The following is a 16,226-nucleotide window of genomic DNA, read 5'->3' as shown; positions in this document are numbered from 1 at the left end:
CACTCTTAGCTCTGAAGTATTCTCTTTGAGAGATTCACATTAGCTCGATGACATTAACACTTGGGCAGTTTTTAGGTGAACACCTCAGAATACAAGACATTCTGTATGAGGTTATTCAGCAGTGCTGTGGTGGTTTCCCAGCCTCTAGCCACCATGTCAGGCGCATGTCCCTGGCCCACAAGTCCCAAGAAACACATGCACGGCCATTCTTAGACCAACAGATTTAATATTATATTGCAGTTTCCATTGATGCAGAATACAGCTGCAATTGTGTTTCAAGGAGAAGCCGAGTGGGGCTGGCCGTTCCTGCAGCACGGAGCCACTCCTGGGTCCATCTGCAGCCTCAGTAGACACTCCTCCATAGTGGTGAGGCCCTGACTCCACCTCTGGTTACCCTGTACTGTCCCATCATTACAGTTCCGTGTGCAAGACTTTTCCTTTTTCGCCAAAAGCCTCTCTGCTCAGTGCTCTGCAGCTTAGTCTGTGCTCGTCAGCTCTTTGGCTTGTCCTTTATCATAAGATTTGCTGAATCACTCACGAAAATAACTCCCCAAGCAACAGAAATACTAGTTTAACTGGCACCGTGGTATATTAAAAGGCACAAGGGCAGTGTGGCTTAACATTTTTGCTGGATCCTAAGAGATGCACGTGATGTTAAGGGATCCAGCAGAAATGCCAAAATTACATTTTCAGAATAATCATCTTGGGTGGTTTGGCCAGGTTTCCTAGTTCTTAAATATCTAGATTTTCTTCACCACTGACATTTGGAGGCTTAATTTACAGGCATGAGATCAGCAGTGACTTGTCTAAGAAGTGATGCGATAGGTAGTTGAAGTCTGTAAGCATAAGCCATGATGGACTAGAAATTTGTGTCTCTAGTGATGTGCCTCACATAAGGCATTGGCCCACTGTGCAACAGAGAAAGGTGTTTTCAAGTATTTGGCCATAGGTTTTCACATCGATCGTAAGGTTGGCATTCGATAAGGAAAAATTTCTTTCTGACTCCAGTATTAAATTGTAAATAAATCCCAGATGTTCATAAAGAACACCCAGGGAAATGTTTGTCGCCTGGAATTGGTTTAAAAAAAAAAAGGATGGTTTTTAAAATTTGAGACTTCACCATTGGCTTTTTCTATCATTTCCTCATAACCAGCTTAAGGAATCTCATGTTCTTTGATTCCTGGCAGAGCTCTGTGGCTTCAGTCTTTCTGTCTTTCTTGAGGGGAAAAAAATTGTGTTCTTGATCCAGAAATCAATTTAGCAACTTTAATCTTGAGGTTCTTAAAATTTAAAGGAGAATTAATAAAGAATGATGATATGTTCTGTTTGCTAAAGAGCTAAGATCAAGTTTGTAATAAAATATTTTATAATGCTTTTAAACCACATGGAAGAGGGTGCTGTTTGTTCATGTTACACATTTTAAATATACCTGAAACACCACACAGCAAGGTCACCGAAACTGGGCTCCTGCGGTTAAGTCACTGCTGCTCTAACATTGTCTTCAGTAAGGTCTGCCAGTTCGGGGGCTTTTTAGTTTTTAAATAATAACCGAACTGAACTTCTGTGACTAAAGAAAAACTTCACATTCACCATAGTTTATAAAATTTTCAACTACAACCACTAGCGAACCTAACACCTTAGTGCGTAAAGAACTGAACCACAACAGGGTTTGTGCTGGCATTTGCCTTCCGGTTTCCACTGCAGAGCACAGCCTATCAGTAGAACACGTCCAGTTCAAAGGCGTGGTCGGCACCCGCACACACTAGACGCCACTCCGGCACTTGGGAATGATGGGCCCGGTCAAGTCTGCCAGCCTCCTCTTCCTCACTGGAAAGGAATGGAGATGAGACGTGAGCCAGCTGTCCCTGTGCACCCGAACCACCACTGTGGCTCTGAGAGCGCCAGGAAGCTTCTTGACAACTTTGCTCAGCAAACTCTGATGTCTGGTGTTTATAAAGGACAGCTTGTGAGCCTTCACTGAGAGGAGGGTCTGTAGTGGCGTAGATTCGTTCATAAAGTACTTCTAAATCGCTGGCCATACAGGTATAAAACCCACTTTATCCAACTCCGCTGTTGTCCTTTGTGTACAGAGGCCCCGAGGCTGAAGATCCTCACTCCGGTCAGATAAGATTTAAGTTCAGTCGATCTTAATGAGATCTTAACCTTCTGGAAACATTTCCCCCAACTCTTCCTCAAAGCTCTTGGCCTGCCTGTGTAAACAACAGTGTCTGCCCTGAAGATTACCCTGTATTATCTGTGTCCCCTTATGGTCAACCTTGACATTTTCCCGGGGGCAAGGCAAAGTTAAATGTAAAGCAGGAGCCAGGGGGTTGCAGGCTGGGGTCATTAGCTGACAGGATGGCGGGGATGGTTGGAGGGGCAGGTAGGGCTCCCTTTGTTATAGCAAAGGGAGAGGGTTCAAAACAAATTATAGTGTCTGCAGATGAAAACCAAGCAGCAAGCTAGATCGGCCACAAGAGAAAGGTTGGTCAACGACTGTGGAGCCGGTAGGTGGCAGTCAAGGGGGCTGCCGGTGTGGCAGAGACAGGAAGCTATTGCGAGAGGAAAAAAGTCTGTCTATACTTAGGTGTCTTCCAGTTCCTGAGCTGAGCAGGCGGACCTCAGATAGACGCTTACGGGCTGCAACAAGAACCGAACTGAGGCTAGGCGCTGGTTGGAGGGGCGCAGGGGCACACAGGCTGCCCAGTCTGGGGCCTAGAGTTTAGCCTTTGCCTGAGCTCCTCCCCTCCCCTCCACCCGCCTTGAAAGAACAATGAATGCAAATCAGTGGGCAGTCTCCTGGAGAGAAGACAGTGTGTCTGGCCAGATTTCTGGAGACCATCAGAATGTCCAACAGCTTGGGGGAAGATGGGGGGGAACAAAAACCAAAGCCCAAAGAGCAGAAGTTTGCCCAGAGTGACCAGAGGGTTTACATGAGCCAGGCTTGACACGTTAGCTGAACAAGCATTATACCCCTTTTGCACTCAACCCCTCATTGGAGCCCCTCCAACAATTCTGGAGTGTCAGTGTTGTCACCATTGCCATGTTATGGATGAGGAAAGTATGGCAGGGAACAAAATAATAAAGCTGGTACCAGACGGAACCAAGGCTTGTGACTCATCTGGAGCCTCGGTCCAGCGCCTCCCTCAGTACAATCCGGCCCTGTCCATGTAGGCTTTACATACCCACATCTCATCTGGTTCTCACAAGTAGGACTAGCTCCCTTCCCCTGGAGAAGAGAAGGGAGCCAGGGTCCCTGAAAGCAAGCGGCAGAGCCAGGAACCGGAGTCCCCAGCTCGTGGCTCAAGGTACAGAAAAGGATCCCGCGCTGTCTCCCCCTACCTGCCCTCAGTATGCACACTGGGCTGCACCTGTGCAGGGTTCCCCTGCCACTGGCTTCTGCAGGGACTGGATGGGGAGAAGGGAAAGGCACCCACTTATTCAGGTTTTCTTTTTTTCTTTCCATTTAAATAATGAAGGAAATTGAGGCCAAGAGGGAAGTAACTTGCCTCAAGTCACAGTGAATAAGAGATGCAACTGGGAGCAGAAGCCAGGTCTCCCAATATCCTTCTTCAAATCAACCTGCTTTTTACATTCATTAAAGCGAACTCCTCCACGTTGCTTATCATTGCAACTGCCAGAGACTCGTTTATTGTCAGAGCCGGAAGGAATCTCGAGTCATCTGGACCAACCCCCATTCGAGGCTTGCGCTCCCACCAAGCTTTACACCTCCATCATGTCTTTGGGGAGCATTTTATATTCAACAGCATTGACTGAGTGCTATGATGTGCCAAGCACAGGTACCAGAAATAAAGATTAACAGGGGACCAAGATATACCTACAAGAAATCTGATAAAACATCACAAGTACCCTGGTAGATCTCTATCAAGTATGAGAGGCACAATGAACGAAGTGGTCAGATTTTCCAAGGACGGCGGTTAAGTTGTACACTGAATCTTAAACGATAAAGGGATAGACGGTGGGAAAGTACGGGAAGCATTAGGAGTAACAGTCCTCTAAAGGGAGGCTTTTGCCTGGGTCACTGGGAGGCACTCCAGCTACCTGGACCGGTTGGTACCAGTAGGGCAAGAAGATGGCTTGTTGGGGTGTCAAGAGATGAGTCTGGCAGGGCCTCACCCAGAGAAGAGGTGGAGAGCACAGGTTCTGGGGCCAGACTGCCGGGACAAGTCCCACTTCCGCCCATGGACAGTGGGTAACCTTACCTACTTCTCTAGGCCTCTGTCTCCTTACTGTAGGATGGGGATGACGACAGCACCTGCCTCAACTGGTTGTTGGGAACGTTACAGGAGTTAGTAAGATTGAAGTGTTCAGAGCAGGCCTGGCACGCAGTGAGCGCCATGTAAGTATCAGCTACGGTTACTAAGGGACTTAGAAGCCACGTCAAGGAGTTTAACCTGAGAGCAGTGGGAACACAGAAAGCGTTCTAAGCAGAGTGGTGGGACAAGCTTTGGGATGAGCGCTGCGTGAGATGCCCGCCCTGGAGGAGCTAGAGGAGCTGCAGGGCCCGAGGACGTTTCAGGATGCCCGGTAAATGTGATGAGGGCTTGACAAAGGGCAGGGCAAGGTGGCTGGTGAGGAGGTGGCTGGCTGGGCTGGGGGTAGTGCATAGAGAGAGGTAGAGATTTCTGGCTTGAATGGCTGCAAGGAAAGTAGTGCCCTTTCCCAAGATGGTTTTGGGGGAAGATGATGAAATTGATTTGGGGTGTATGTGCTGTGTCTGGGGTGCCTGTTAGAAAGGTCTTCCTTGAGAGTATAGTAAAAAAGTGACTTTCCCAAGAAGGGATGTTTTCTGCTTTTAAACATGTTACTCTACCACACAACTGTCTTAACCTGGAGGCTGCAATTCAGATTTCATTAAGTGAAGAGAGCTTCAGTGGCAGATTTACAGGACCTGAGTGCCAGCCTGGCTCTCAGCTATAAATAGTGTGGAGATAGGAGTCGTCTGAGGTGTCACCATGGGAAAAGAGAGATGGGGGTCCTCGGCTCCTTCCTGACACCCCCTCACCCTGGCACCCCACTCTCTCCCATAGAGCACTCTGTTAAGAGCCCAGGGCAATGGCTGGGAAGGACCAAAGACATGCCATTCAGGATGGGTCCTGGGCAGGGCTGACCCATGGCCTTAGGGATTAAATGTCTCCCAAGGAAGAGCCCACCTGCCTTGCAGGTAAGCAAAGCCCAGGTCCCGCAGACCCGGCAATGGGCCAGGAGCCAGCACAGAGGTTGGCTGGAGTGAGAAGGAAATCGGAGAGGCCCGCTCTCGTCCGCAAGGAGCTTGCCTGCTGCTGCCAAGCTGCAGCAGCAGACACAGTAACAACCACGGAGGCTGGACCGGGGCCGGCTTTTATGACAAACATATTCAGCTGAGAAACATGGAAGCCTGTCTGCTTCATTAGAGCATCAAGAGCAGGATGAAAATACTGTGTTGGAAAGAAAGTCAGGATTTCTCTTTTGCAGGAGGACACGGGTGCACCATCAGAATCAGAAGCGTTTCTTTCACAAAAACTAGCGGATGGGTGCAAATTTGCTTTTAAAGCTAGATGTCCTACTTCACCGACTAGTACTCTGTTGCGTGCAGCCACCTAGATGATTCTGCTCTAATTCCTTCTGTGGGGAACCTCAAGGGAATAGCTGCACAGTTCCATGGGGTAACTCAGAGGCCCATTTTAATCACCTATCATTCCTGCCCAGAAAACTGCCATGGTCCCACTTCCCACCTGCTTTCCTCACCAAACTCCTGAGCTTGGCGTGAAAGGCCTTTGGCTCACAGCCTCCCACACCTACCCAGCCCCCTTCCCGTGAACACCTCATATACCTGTTCATCGTCCTGCCTTGGCCCATGTTGTTCCCTCTGCTTGGAATGTCCTTCCCTCCCTCCTCTGGGAGCTCCTGTTTTTCCGTCCAGGTGTAACTCCCAGTAATAGTTCCTCAGTCCTTTCGGAACTTTCTGTCTCTCCTATCCTGCATACTGGCTCCTACCACCTTGCCTCTGCCTACACCAGCACCCCTGCCAGGAAGGCCTCCTGACCTCCCACACAACCTGTCTCTTCCTTGAAAGGCTGACTCATGCCCACACCCACCAGGATGCTTGGATTTACCAGCCTCTGTCCTCACAAATCATTGGCTCACTTTGTTCGGATACAGTTTGTAGGCCTTCTTGAATTGGGGGCATGACTTTCTCCCATAAAAGGTTGTAAAGGTTCTTTACGGGGCACTAGCTTTCTGCTACCCCTTATGTCACCTCGCACAGTCCTGGGCACACAAAAGATGCTCCCAAAGTGCTCGCTGTAACTAACAACGGGCGTGACTTGACTGAGCCACTGTCTAGAAGGGCAGTCCCTCCCGGGCCTCAGTTTCTCCAGAGGAGAACTGGAGGGAGGAGCCTGAAGTCCCGTCCAGCTCTGGCATGCCGGGCTCCTGCCATAACCTCAGCAAGTCCCTGGTGATAGGAATTGGGCCTGGATTTTGGAATCATAGACTCTCAGGACAGAGAGTCCTCAAGGGCCATTTCTTCTAGCCTCCAGCTGACCCTGGGGTCCCCCCTACAGCACCCCTGACTCTAGTCATCCGGAAACTTCTGTCCCTAGAAAGAAGTCCTCCAAGCCATCTTGCCACTGGAAGACCAAAGCTGGATTAGCCTTGAGATAGGCACCGAGGGACACATAAGAAGCTTAATCTAAGCTGAGAGAGAAAAAAAAAGTGAGATTACTGAATATCAGAATAGAACTCAAGGCTTTTAAGTGCTGGTTCTGCAGCCAGATCACAGCTGGGCCAACAGAGTCCAGGTCGCAGGCCTTCCTCAACAATTCAATGTAGCTATCACCTCTGTCACACCATGATAATTCTAATTCTTCGTTGTTTGTGTCTGCTCTCTTTTATTTCAAATAAGGACACTTCAGATAAACCAGGACACCTGACCTGGTGTGGGGTTTTTTTGTTTGTTTGATGGACTTTTCTAGATCTGCAGCTCTAGAAAAAGTAGCAGCTGGAGAAAGCAATGAATAAATAGCCTCTTAAGAACAGGAACCTATACCTTCAACAGCCAGTGCCCTATAGGACTTCGACAAATGTTTGTTGAATTGAGTAGCTCTGTGGTTAATCTATGCACAGGTTCTGTGAGTACCTGCCTCATGCATACACACTTACATACTCATCCCCATTCTTCTAGGCCTTCCATGTATTAACCTAGCTTCAGATTCATCACAGGAAGGGACATACCTGAACTCTCAGATGTGCTGTAGTATTAAGCTCCTTGCATTTTACTGAGTGTTAGAAACAAAAAAAAAGCAACATATTTAGAGCAGGTTTGAATTTGATAAAAAACTCACTGAAGGCATCGTCCTTTAGAAATACAGTTATTTCACAATTCAATCCCAGAATGAAGCTGCTTCTTTTCAAAAAACTCATTACGCTTCCTTCTCTGACAAGAATCATGTAACTTGGTTTGTCTTCCTCCTGCCTTGATTCTAGGAAACTCACAGCTGAATATAATGATCAATTAAGTTAACAGACCTACTCCTTGTTTTTTTTCTCTTATTTTCCTATAGGCTTATCAGACATACTCCTCTTCGGACACTCTATCAAGTTCTTTAAGCAGCCAGCAGGAATACACATGAGAAATAACTAGGCATAGAGCTTGAGAACACTTAGCATCTGGAAGTAAGTCGGTGATTGGTCTCCCTTTTGTTCAACTGACTAGTGTTTCTTTTTGGTGTTTGCTCCTAAGAAAGACTGTGACATTTTCTTTCTTTTTTTTTTTAAGAAAAAAATGCAAACTATGTCTTTAACTGAGATTAAATGTAACCTGTTTTACTTTACTATAAAGTCAGCATTTTCAACCTTTACGTTAAAAGCAACGTGAAGTCCCCTGGGTTTGCAGTGTGGGTAGTAAGGCTGTTTGCTGGCCTTGGGATCTGGGGCTTGGGCCACACTGTATGATCTGGAGAGGACTCTGGGCCCCAAAAAGGGTATTCAGAAGAGGAGGAGACTCCGTGCTGGCTTTGTGCCTCCCACGTTTCATTTCACCCGGCTAACACACTGAGGGTGCACTCTGGGTCCAGCCCTGTGCTCAGCTGAGCTACCTGCAGGGAGGAGGGCCTGGCCTCAGCGCCTGCAGGCAGGGCGCTCCTGTCTAGGCAAGGGTCTAGGGGGGAGGCAAGGCGCAAACACCTAAAACAAGGGAACGGGATCAGCATGAAAACTGGGAGTCAGGCCCAAAAAGAGGACTCCCTTGGGGAAGGCGGCAGTGGAGTTTTCCCTGCCATACCCCCCATGACAGGTGGAAAGAATGACAGGCGGCGGGTAGGGTGCATATGTCCACTCACCAAGGTCGTTGTTGTTCATCATCGCGTTGGACGCCCGCAGCCGGGGCCCCTGCTGAGTGAAGTGGTAGCCGAATTTGAGAAGTGTTGCATTTTTTTCCAACATGCTCACGATCTCCATTTCCACTTTGTTGCCCAGGGGCTGGCTCTTTGATCAAGAAAAGAACACAGTCACCTCTCACTCATTTGTGCAGGACCTAAACCTTCTCTACCTGCAGAAACCCCGAGTGGTGGGCGGGGATTTTAATACCTCCCTGTCCCCGCCCACTCCAAGAGCGGGGGTGGGGGTGGGGGTGGGCAATGGAAGTTTGGAGAGGTTGAAAGGTCACACAGCCATATTAAAAAGTAAATATAATCTTAAAGAGGTTTGAAAAGACAGGAGCTAGCCAGGAGCAAATGAGCTGAGATTCAAACCCAGGGCTGCTGGACACCAAGAACAGATCTTTCTACTGCTTCACAGCAGCCTTCCTAGAATATTTCAGCAGGAAGGACCTTCACATCATCTAGTCTCAGGGAGATTTAAAAATCCTACAGCCCAGGCTATCCCGCATACTAATTAAATCAGAATCACTGGCTGCAATGATACTCAGGTGTCTGTGGTTTTTAAAACTCCCCAGGTGATTTCAATACACAGCCAGGTTTGCTAGCCAGTCCTTTAGCCATTTACAAATAAAGAAACAGGCCCAGAGAGGGAAGAGGATTTGCCTAAGGTCCCATAGTAAGTTGGGACTGCCAGAGTTAGCCTCCTAAAGCCTCACTCTGATCATGCTAGTTCCCTACCCTCAAATCTATAGTGATCATCTGACAAAGATGAAAAGGACAGGAAAGGAAAACACGATAATACACAGTGTTGGGAAGGATATGATGAGGATATTCATCAGTCTCATTTATAAAAGTGGGGATAAAAGGGAAACAAACATTCATCAAGAGGGGGTTGCTCAAATAAATGACGGTTCAGCTTTATAATAGAACATGGGCAGCTGTACAATGATGGTGCGAATTGTCAGTTCCAGGCTGGAAAATATGCCATGACACAATATTGAGTAGACAAAGCCTAGTGACAAAACGGGTCATATTTATGTAAAGTTATCTCTATTTCCCATATACATACACTGAAAAGCCTGGGAGCATATTGGTGGTGGTGGAATTTGGGGAAGTTTTTGTTTCCTTTTTTGTATCTTCCTGTTTTGTGTTCTGTTGTATCTTACTGTATTGTTTGAGTTTTATGTACAATAAGATATTAAAAAGTAAATATAATCTTAAAGAGGTTTGAAAAGACAGAGAAGGCAAGCTAACATCATATTTAATAATTAAAGATATTCCCCCTCAGAGCAGAAACGAGACAAGGAAATCGTCTTGGATGTCAATTATGTAAGAAAAAGAAAGAAAAGTCACCATATTGGAAAGGAAGAAGCAAAACTATTCCTATTTGCAGATGACACAATACTGTATCTAGAAAATCCTAAGGAATCCACAAAAAACTATTAGCGCTAATAAACGAGTTCAGCAAGCTTGTAGGGTGTAAGATCGATATACAAAACCCAGCTGTGTTTCTATACACTAGCCATGAACAATCCAAAAATAAAATTAAGACAAGAATTCCATTTACAATCACATAAAAATATTTAGGAATAAATTTAATAAAGTAAAGACTTGCACGCTGAAAACTATACCACAGCATTGTACATTAAGGAAGACCTGAATAAACATAAAAACATCCCATATTCACGGATCAGAAGACTTAATATTGCTAAGATGGCAAGACTGCCAAATTGATCTAAAGAAGCAGCAAACAGAAACACATAACCACCTCCAATCACTTCCCACTGCCAATAACTGCTGCCATTTATTGAGAGCTTACTATGTTCCCAATGCCTTGTGCACAACTTGCAGGGTCTCAATTCATTCAATAACCCAACAGGATAAGCCCCGCCTCCTCCTCAGCCTGGCACTCCAAGTGCTACAGTTTAGTCCTTGCCTTTATTTCCTCTCTCAGTCTTTACTCAGCCTGGTTACCCCAGGGATGGGGAGTCTGGTACCTCGTGCAGGCAGAGGTCTATTTCTAAATGTTCATGTGCCCTCCTGCCTCCATGTGGAATGCCCCTACCCTCCCATACCCACCTGTTGGTGTATCCTTAGTGCTTTAATACCCATCACAAATGCCCCCTTCCCCACGAGACCTTTCCTGCTCCTTACCCCTGGAAACCATCCTTCTCCACTGGACACTCAAGTGGCCCAGTGTATGTCCCTCTCTACTCCCGGCCCAGTCCATCTGCATTACTGGGTCACCTGCCTCCACACTGTCTCTCCAGCTAGACCTGTGTTGTTCAGTACAGCAGTCACCAGGGGAATGTGGCTCTTTAAATCTTTTTTAACTGACATAACATTATATTAGTTTCAGGTATACAATATAATGATTCAATATTTGTATACATCGTGAAATGATCACCACAGTAAGTCTAGTTAACATCTATCCCCATACACAGTTATCAATACAAAAAAGTGGGTTTTTTCTTACAATGAGGACTTTTAAGATTTACTGTCTTGGTAGCTTTCAAATATGCAATACAGCACTATTAACTATAGTCAGCATGCTGTACCTTACACCCCCATGCCTTATGTATTACTGGAAGTTTGTACCTTTTGACCTCCCTCACCCATTTCACCCACTCCTTACCCCCCACCTCTGGCAACCACCAATCTGTTCTCTGTATCTGTGAGCTTGGTTGGTTTTGCCTTTTGTTTTTTCTTAGATTCCACATATAACTGAGATCATATGGTATCTGTTTTTCTCTGTCTGACTTATTTTACATCACATAATACCCTCTAGGTCCATCCATGTTGTCACAAATGGCAAGATTTCATTTTTTATGGCTAAATAATATTCCATTGTATATACCACATTTGCTTTATCCATTCATCCATCAATGGACACTTAGGTTGTTTCTATGTCTTGGCTATTATAAATAATGCTGCAATGAAATGGGGATACATATATCTTTTTGAATTAGTGTTTTCATTTCCTTCCAATAAATACCCAGAAATGAAATTGCTGGATCATATGGTAGTTCTATTTTTAATTTTTTCAGGAATAGCCATACTGTTTTCCATAGTGACTGCACCAATTTACATTCCCACCAATGGTGCACAAGGCTTTCTTTTCTCCACATCCTTGCCAACACTTGTTAATTCTTACCTTTTGATAATAGCCATTCTAACTGTGTGAGGTGGTAGCTCATTGTGGTTTGATTTGCATTTCCCTGATGATTAGTGATGTTGAGCAACTTTTTATGTACCTGTTGGTCATCTGTATGTCTTCTTATTCAGATCCTCTGCCCATTTTTTAATCAGATTGTTTGGGTTTTTTTAAACTTTAAGTAATTAAAATTAAATAAAATTTATGTGGAATCTAAAAAATAATACAAATGAATATATATAGCAAAACAGAAACAGATGCACAGATATAGAAAACAAACTAGTGGTTATCAGAGGGGAGAGGGAAGTGGGGAGGGGCAAGATAGGAATAGGCGATTAAGAGGTAAAAACTACTATGTATAAAACAGATAAGCAACAAGGATATATTGTATAGCACAGGGAATTATAGCCATTCTCTTGTAATAACTTATAATGGAGTATAATCTATAAAAATACTGAATCATATTATACTGGAGTGTAGTTGATTAAAAATGTTGTGTTGGTTTCAGGTGTGCATCGGGGTGGTTCACTTATACATGTGAGTGTATCTATTCTTTTTCAAATTCTTTTCCCATTTAGGTTATTACAGAGTGTTGAGTGGAGTTCCCTGTGCTATACAGTAGGTCCTTGTTCCTTATCTATTTTAAATATAGCAGTGCACAGGCAGTGTACTTTAAGGTACCACACGTAGGATGTTTGCAAGAGACAAAAACAGAGTTTGCCCTTGGGCTACTCTCTTTCAAGGCAAACAGGGAACAATAGGTTATACATATTTATCTTTGTTATAAACACACACACACACACACACACACACACACACACACGCACGTGCACACGCGCGCGCACACAAACCCATCTGTTTGGATATACAGATGTTCTCCTAGGCCAAAATTTTAAGAAGAACTGATTGTTAAAGTTATTGAGTGTGAAAGTGGGCAAGATTTTCAACTGTATTATTATAGAATATATAGAAATAAAATCCAATCTAGAAAAAAAATACTGAATCACTATGTTGTACACCTGAAACTAATATAATGTTGCAAAGCAACTATACTTCATTTAAAAATTAAATAAAATTTAAAATTCAGGTCCTCAGTTTCATTAGGCACATTTCAAGTGTGCAAGAGCCACTGGCTAGTGGCTACCATATTGGTCAGTGCAGATACAGAACATTTCTATCAACACAGGAAGTTCTGTTGGATGATGGTACCCTAGACTGTGAGCCCTTGGAGAGCACACGGTACCCTGTATCTCTAGGGCAAGGGCAAGGAATTGAATTGATTGGAAAAAATAGGAACAGGATCAATGCACAGCAACCTGGGAAGGCTGAGAAGACACATCAGCCCAACACCCAAAAGGACAAGCATGGAACCGCAGCTGAGACTCTTGACAGAGAACTCCTCCCAGGTATTACGAGTTCACTGGAGCTTGTGTGGGTTCAGATGGGGCTTGGACCGCTGACTAGGGCAGGCAGAGGGAGGATGGCAAGATTCCACCAGCCTATCTGGCAAGGCTCCTGAAAGGGCTGGGAAGAGCTCGGGCCTGTCCTTGAAGGAGCCAGCACAGCCCTGGGCTCTGGCCGGCTTGGCCTGGCAGATGATATAGAGACTGTCTGAGACCCCAATCCACTTCCTTTAGCGCCTTTTCAAAATATGAAGCACATTCTCACTGTCAAATATTGGAATGAAAAGTGAGAAATCCAGCGAACGGCCCCCACACGTTGTCCGTGTCTTCACTGGGGCTGGGGTCCTGTTTTCAGGCCTCATCTGTGCTGAGGGGCAGGGAGAGTGCCCTACGCCCTGCGGGTCCTGGGAAGGGCCTGCTGGAGGGAGCTGGGGGGTGGGGGGGGAGGAGGGTGAATCAAGACGAGCGGAGAGCTGCCCCACCGTAGCCATAGGGCTGGCCAGGGATGTACGGGGCCTGCAGGCACCCCATGTGTGCTGCCTGCTTCCTGGGCGCCGGGAGGGCCTCTCCTGTCCATCCATAAATGCAGCCTGCCTGGAAGCTGGGCTCCTCAGTTCCAGCCCAGCTCTGACACTAACTTGATCCATGACCTTGGCCCAGCCTGTCCCTTCTCTGACCCTCGGTTTCCCCACCGAGGGGGTAAAAGGAGGGCTGGACTAGGTGTGTCTCAGCACCCTGGGCTGTGGTCAGCCGCCACCTCCCACCCCAGCCTCACTGCCATCCCAGGGCAACTCCAGGCGGCAAGAGAACATGGCCTGGAGGTAAAGAGAGCCTGGCTGAGTAAATAAACTGCCCCAGAATCCTATTCCTGCATTTGTGTCCCGAGGCAGCCTACGAGGCTCCATGTCACGCCGGGCAGAATGCCCCAAGTCCCTTCCTTTGGCCGTATAAGGAGAAAGGAGGACAGAGACTCTGACATAGGTTGCAGGTGCAGGGGCTGAGGAGAAAGCTGCGGCCTCCGGAGACCCTGGTGACTAACCAAGAACGAGGAATAAATCCAACGCTACTCACCACCTCCTCTTTGCCACGCCGCCCAGAGCCCAGGCCTCCCGGCACACTGTGAGAGATGCAGGTGGCGTCCCCTAGCCCGGGCCAGCAGAGCCCCCTCCCCAGACTTCCCTCAGCCCACCCCTCCCCCACCAGGCCCCAGTCCAGTCTCTAGACTCCAGGCTCCCAGGAGCACCTCCCCACAGGCCCCCTGCATCTGGGCAGTCAGAGTCCCCTCTGGTCTCCTGGGCCCGGATGGCCTCGCCCCGCCCCCAATCCTCTCCTATCCAGCCAAGAACCATCTTCGCAGAGCATGACTCTGACTGGTGCTGATAACAGCCCACAGACCACTTCCCCTCGAACCACCCATTCAGAGCCCTTTGGGCTCCTAAGTCCTTTTTTCGCTTTCCTCTCGCTTTCCCATTAATCTAGTTTAGTTTGGATGGGCTCCACGGCTTCCCCCTCTCCTTCTCTTTGTTTGTGTGGTTCCCTGCACCTGAGGCCGTGGCCACCCTCTGAGATACTGTCCACCCTATGGGTTTATCTCAAATTCCACCTCTTCCAAGAAGCCCTCCCTGATACCTGCTCCTGACTGAGATTTCTCCCCCCAGTGGCCCACTGTCTGTGGCTTACTGGGGCACCCGGTTGGATGGTCAGCCGTACACTTGTCCATCTTCTTATCCAGTGTGGAATCCCTAGAGGGCAGAGCCAGAGCCTCATTCACACACAGAGCCCAGCATAGCCCTGGGGTACAGCAGGCACTTATCAAACACTGAGATGAACTGAAGAAAGATGCTCCTGGGATGGGGTGGGGGCAGGTGGTGACCAGTGCTCTGGCCTGGCACCAAGGGAAAGGGATAGCTGAGAAAATCCAAGACCCACACACAACTACAGTAGGATTCAAGAGCCCACACAGGCACAGTTCATGGACTTTAGAGTCACAAAGACGTGGGTTCGAATCTTGCCTCTGTTACTGTGTGACCTCGGGCAGGGTACAGAGCCTGCCTGGGCCTCAGTTTCCTCATCTACAATACGGGGGTGGGTTGTGACACCTACTCACAAAGAGTCTTTGCAAGCATTACATGAGATAATGGATATATGGTACCTGCTCAGTACCTCAACTCTTAGAATAACGTGTAAACTCCCTAAGTCACCTTCCGAGTAATTATAAAAGTGAACAACTTCATAGTTTGCATCTCTTATCTCCTTAGAAGTAGAGATTCTTACTATCCCCATTTTACAAACGAGGAAACAGGCTCAGGGAAGTGAACGTCCTCGCACAGGGTGTTTAGCCAGGGTGAGGGTGATGGTCAGCACTGGCTCTGGGGAGACAGCACTGAGAGTAGTAGTGGGCAGCTCACTCCCTGTAAGCTGCCGCTGCAATGACCTGAGGCCAGTGCGCTGGGCCACCTTTGGCCAACGTTCTGCCCCAGGGCTCAGGTTTCAGCTGACACTGGGTAGATAGTGACTCCCTGCCTGGGTAGGCCTGGAGTCACATGAGTGGCCAATCCCAGGGCCTGGCTCAGGGCTGCTGCCAAGCGTGCTACATGCCTTTGTTCCATCTGATCTGCCTGCGATAAAGCAGGGTCAGCAATGGAAGAAAGGGTGGAAGTGATGGGGGCTGGGAATGGGTGATGCAACCGCAGGCCACTGGCATATGCGAAATGGAAGGTGTTGGATGCAGCAAACTCTCATGACAGGGCTGCTGCAGGCCTGATGTGGCCTCTTCACATGAATTAGAGAAAAGTGCCTTCTCTGGGTGAATAAAGCCCCAGACCGAGTTTTGGAGAGTAGAGTATGGGTTGGATTTTGCCCCCTGCCTCCTCATTGGGCAGTGAACAACATATACAAATATCCAGGGCAGCCCTGCTTATGAAGTGCCACTGCAGGGCCAAGCTCTGAGCCGGGTAATAGGATATGGACATGACTCAGACACTGCAGTGTCTTCTGAGAACCTCACAGGGAAGCTGAGGTGCTAGGAGAACACAGGGAAGGAGCACCTAACTGTCTTGTGGGGAGGCTTAGAGGCCCTGTGGCAGGCTGAAGGGAGAAGGCGGTGATATGCTGGCTCTTGGGAAAAAACAAACAGACAGACAAACAAACAAACAAAAAGGTTGGATTTGTAGTGTTTGCCAATTTCCATAGTGTAAATACTCTCACTAGGAGTGACTTCAAGGTACCAGCGTGCCATCACTCAAGTGGAATTGAGAAGGGATGTGTACAGTCAGCTCCAGCGTGCTG

At 47.4% G+C, this 16,226-nt stretch overlaps 2 protein-coding genes across 8 annotated transcripts in view; one reads left to right on the top strand and one right to left on the bottom strand.

The window, feature by feature from the left end:
* The window catches only part of TSTD2 (thiosulfate sulfurtransferase like domain containing 2), a 31,944-nt gene extending 24,284 nt beyond the window's left edge, over positions 1-7,660 (top strand). For 5 of the 6 annotated variants that reach the window (XM_019948885.3, XM_073806321.1, XM_004321096.4 and 2 more), the window contains exon 11: positions 241-1,385. In XM_019948885.3, coding sequence (XP_019804444.1) covers positions 241-350 — 110 coding nt within the window. In that variant the 3' untranslated portion in view covers positions 351-1,385. Of the gene's footprint in view, positions 1-240; positions 1,386-7,565 lie in introns of those variants that run through there. The other variant, XM_033858327.2, reaches the window with a different exon arrangement.
* The window catches only part of TMOD1 (tropomodulin 1), an 88,541-nt gene that overhangs the window by 7,566 nt on the left and 64,749 nt on the right, over positions 1-16,226 (bottom strand). Inside the window, exons 9-10 of one of the 2 annotated variants that reach the window (XM_033858328.2) lie at positions 8,343-8,487; positions 1,082-1,827 (exon numbers count right to left, since the gene is read on the bottom strand). In XM_033858328.2, coding sequence (XP_033714219.1) covers positions 1,763-1,827; positions 8,343-8,487 — 210 coding nt within the window. In that variant the 3' untranslated portion in view covers positions 1,082-1,762. Of the gene's footprint in view, positions 1-1,081; positions 1,828-8,342; positions 8,488-16,226 lie in introns of those variants that run through there. The other variant, XM_073806325.1, reaches the window with a different exon arrangement.

The sequence above is a fragment of the Tursiops truncatus genome, chromosome 6 (assembly GCF_011762595.2).
Source record: "Tursiops truncatus isolate mTurTru1 chromosome 6, mTurTru1.mat.Y, whole genome shotgun sequence".
NCBI classification, from domain to species: Eukaryota; Metazoa; Chordata; class Mammalia; order Artiodactyla; family Delphinidae; genus Tursiops; species Tursiops truncatus.
This window is presented reverse-complemented; position numbering and strand designations above follow the sequence as displayed.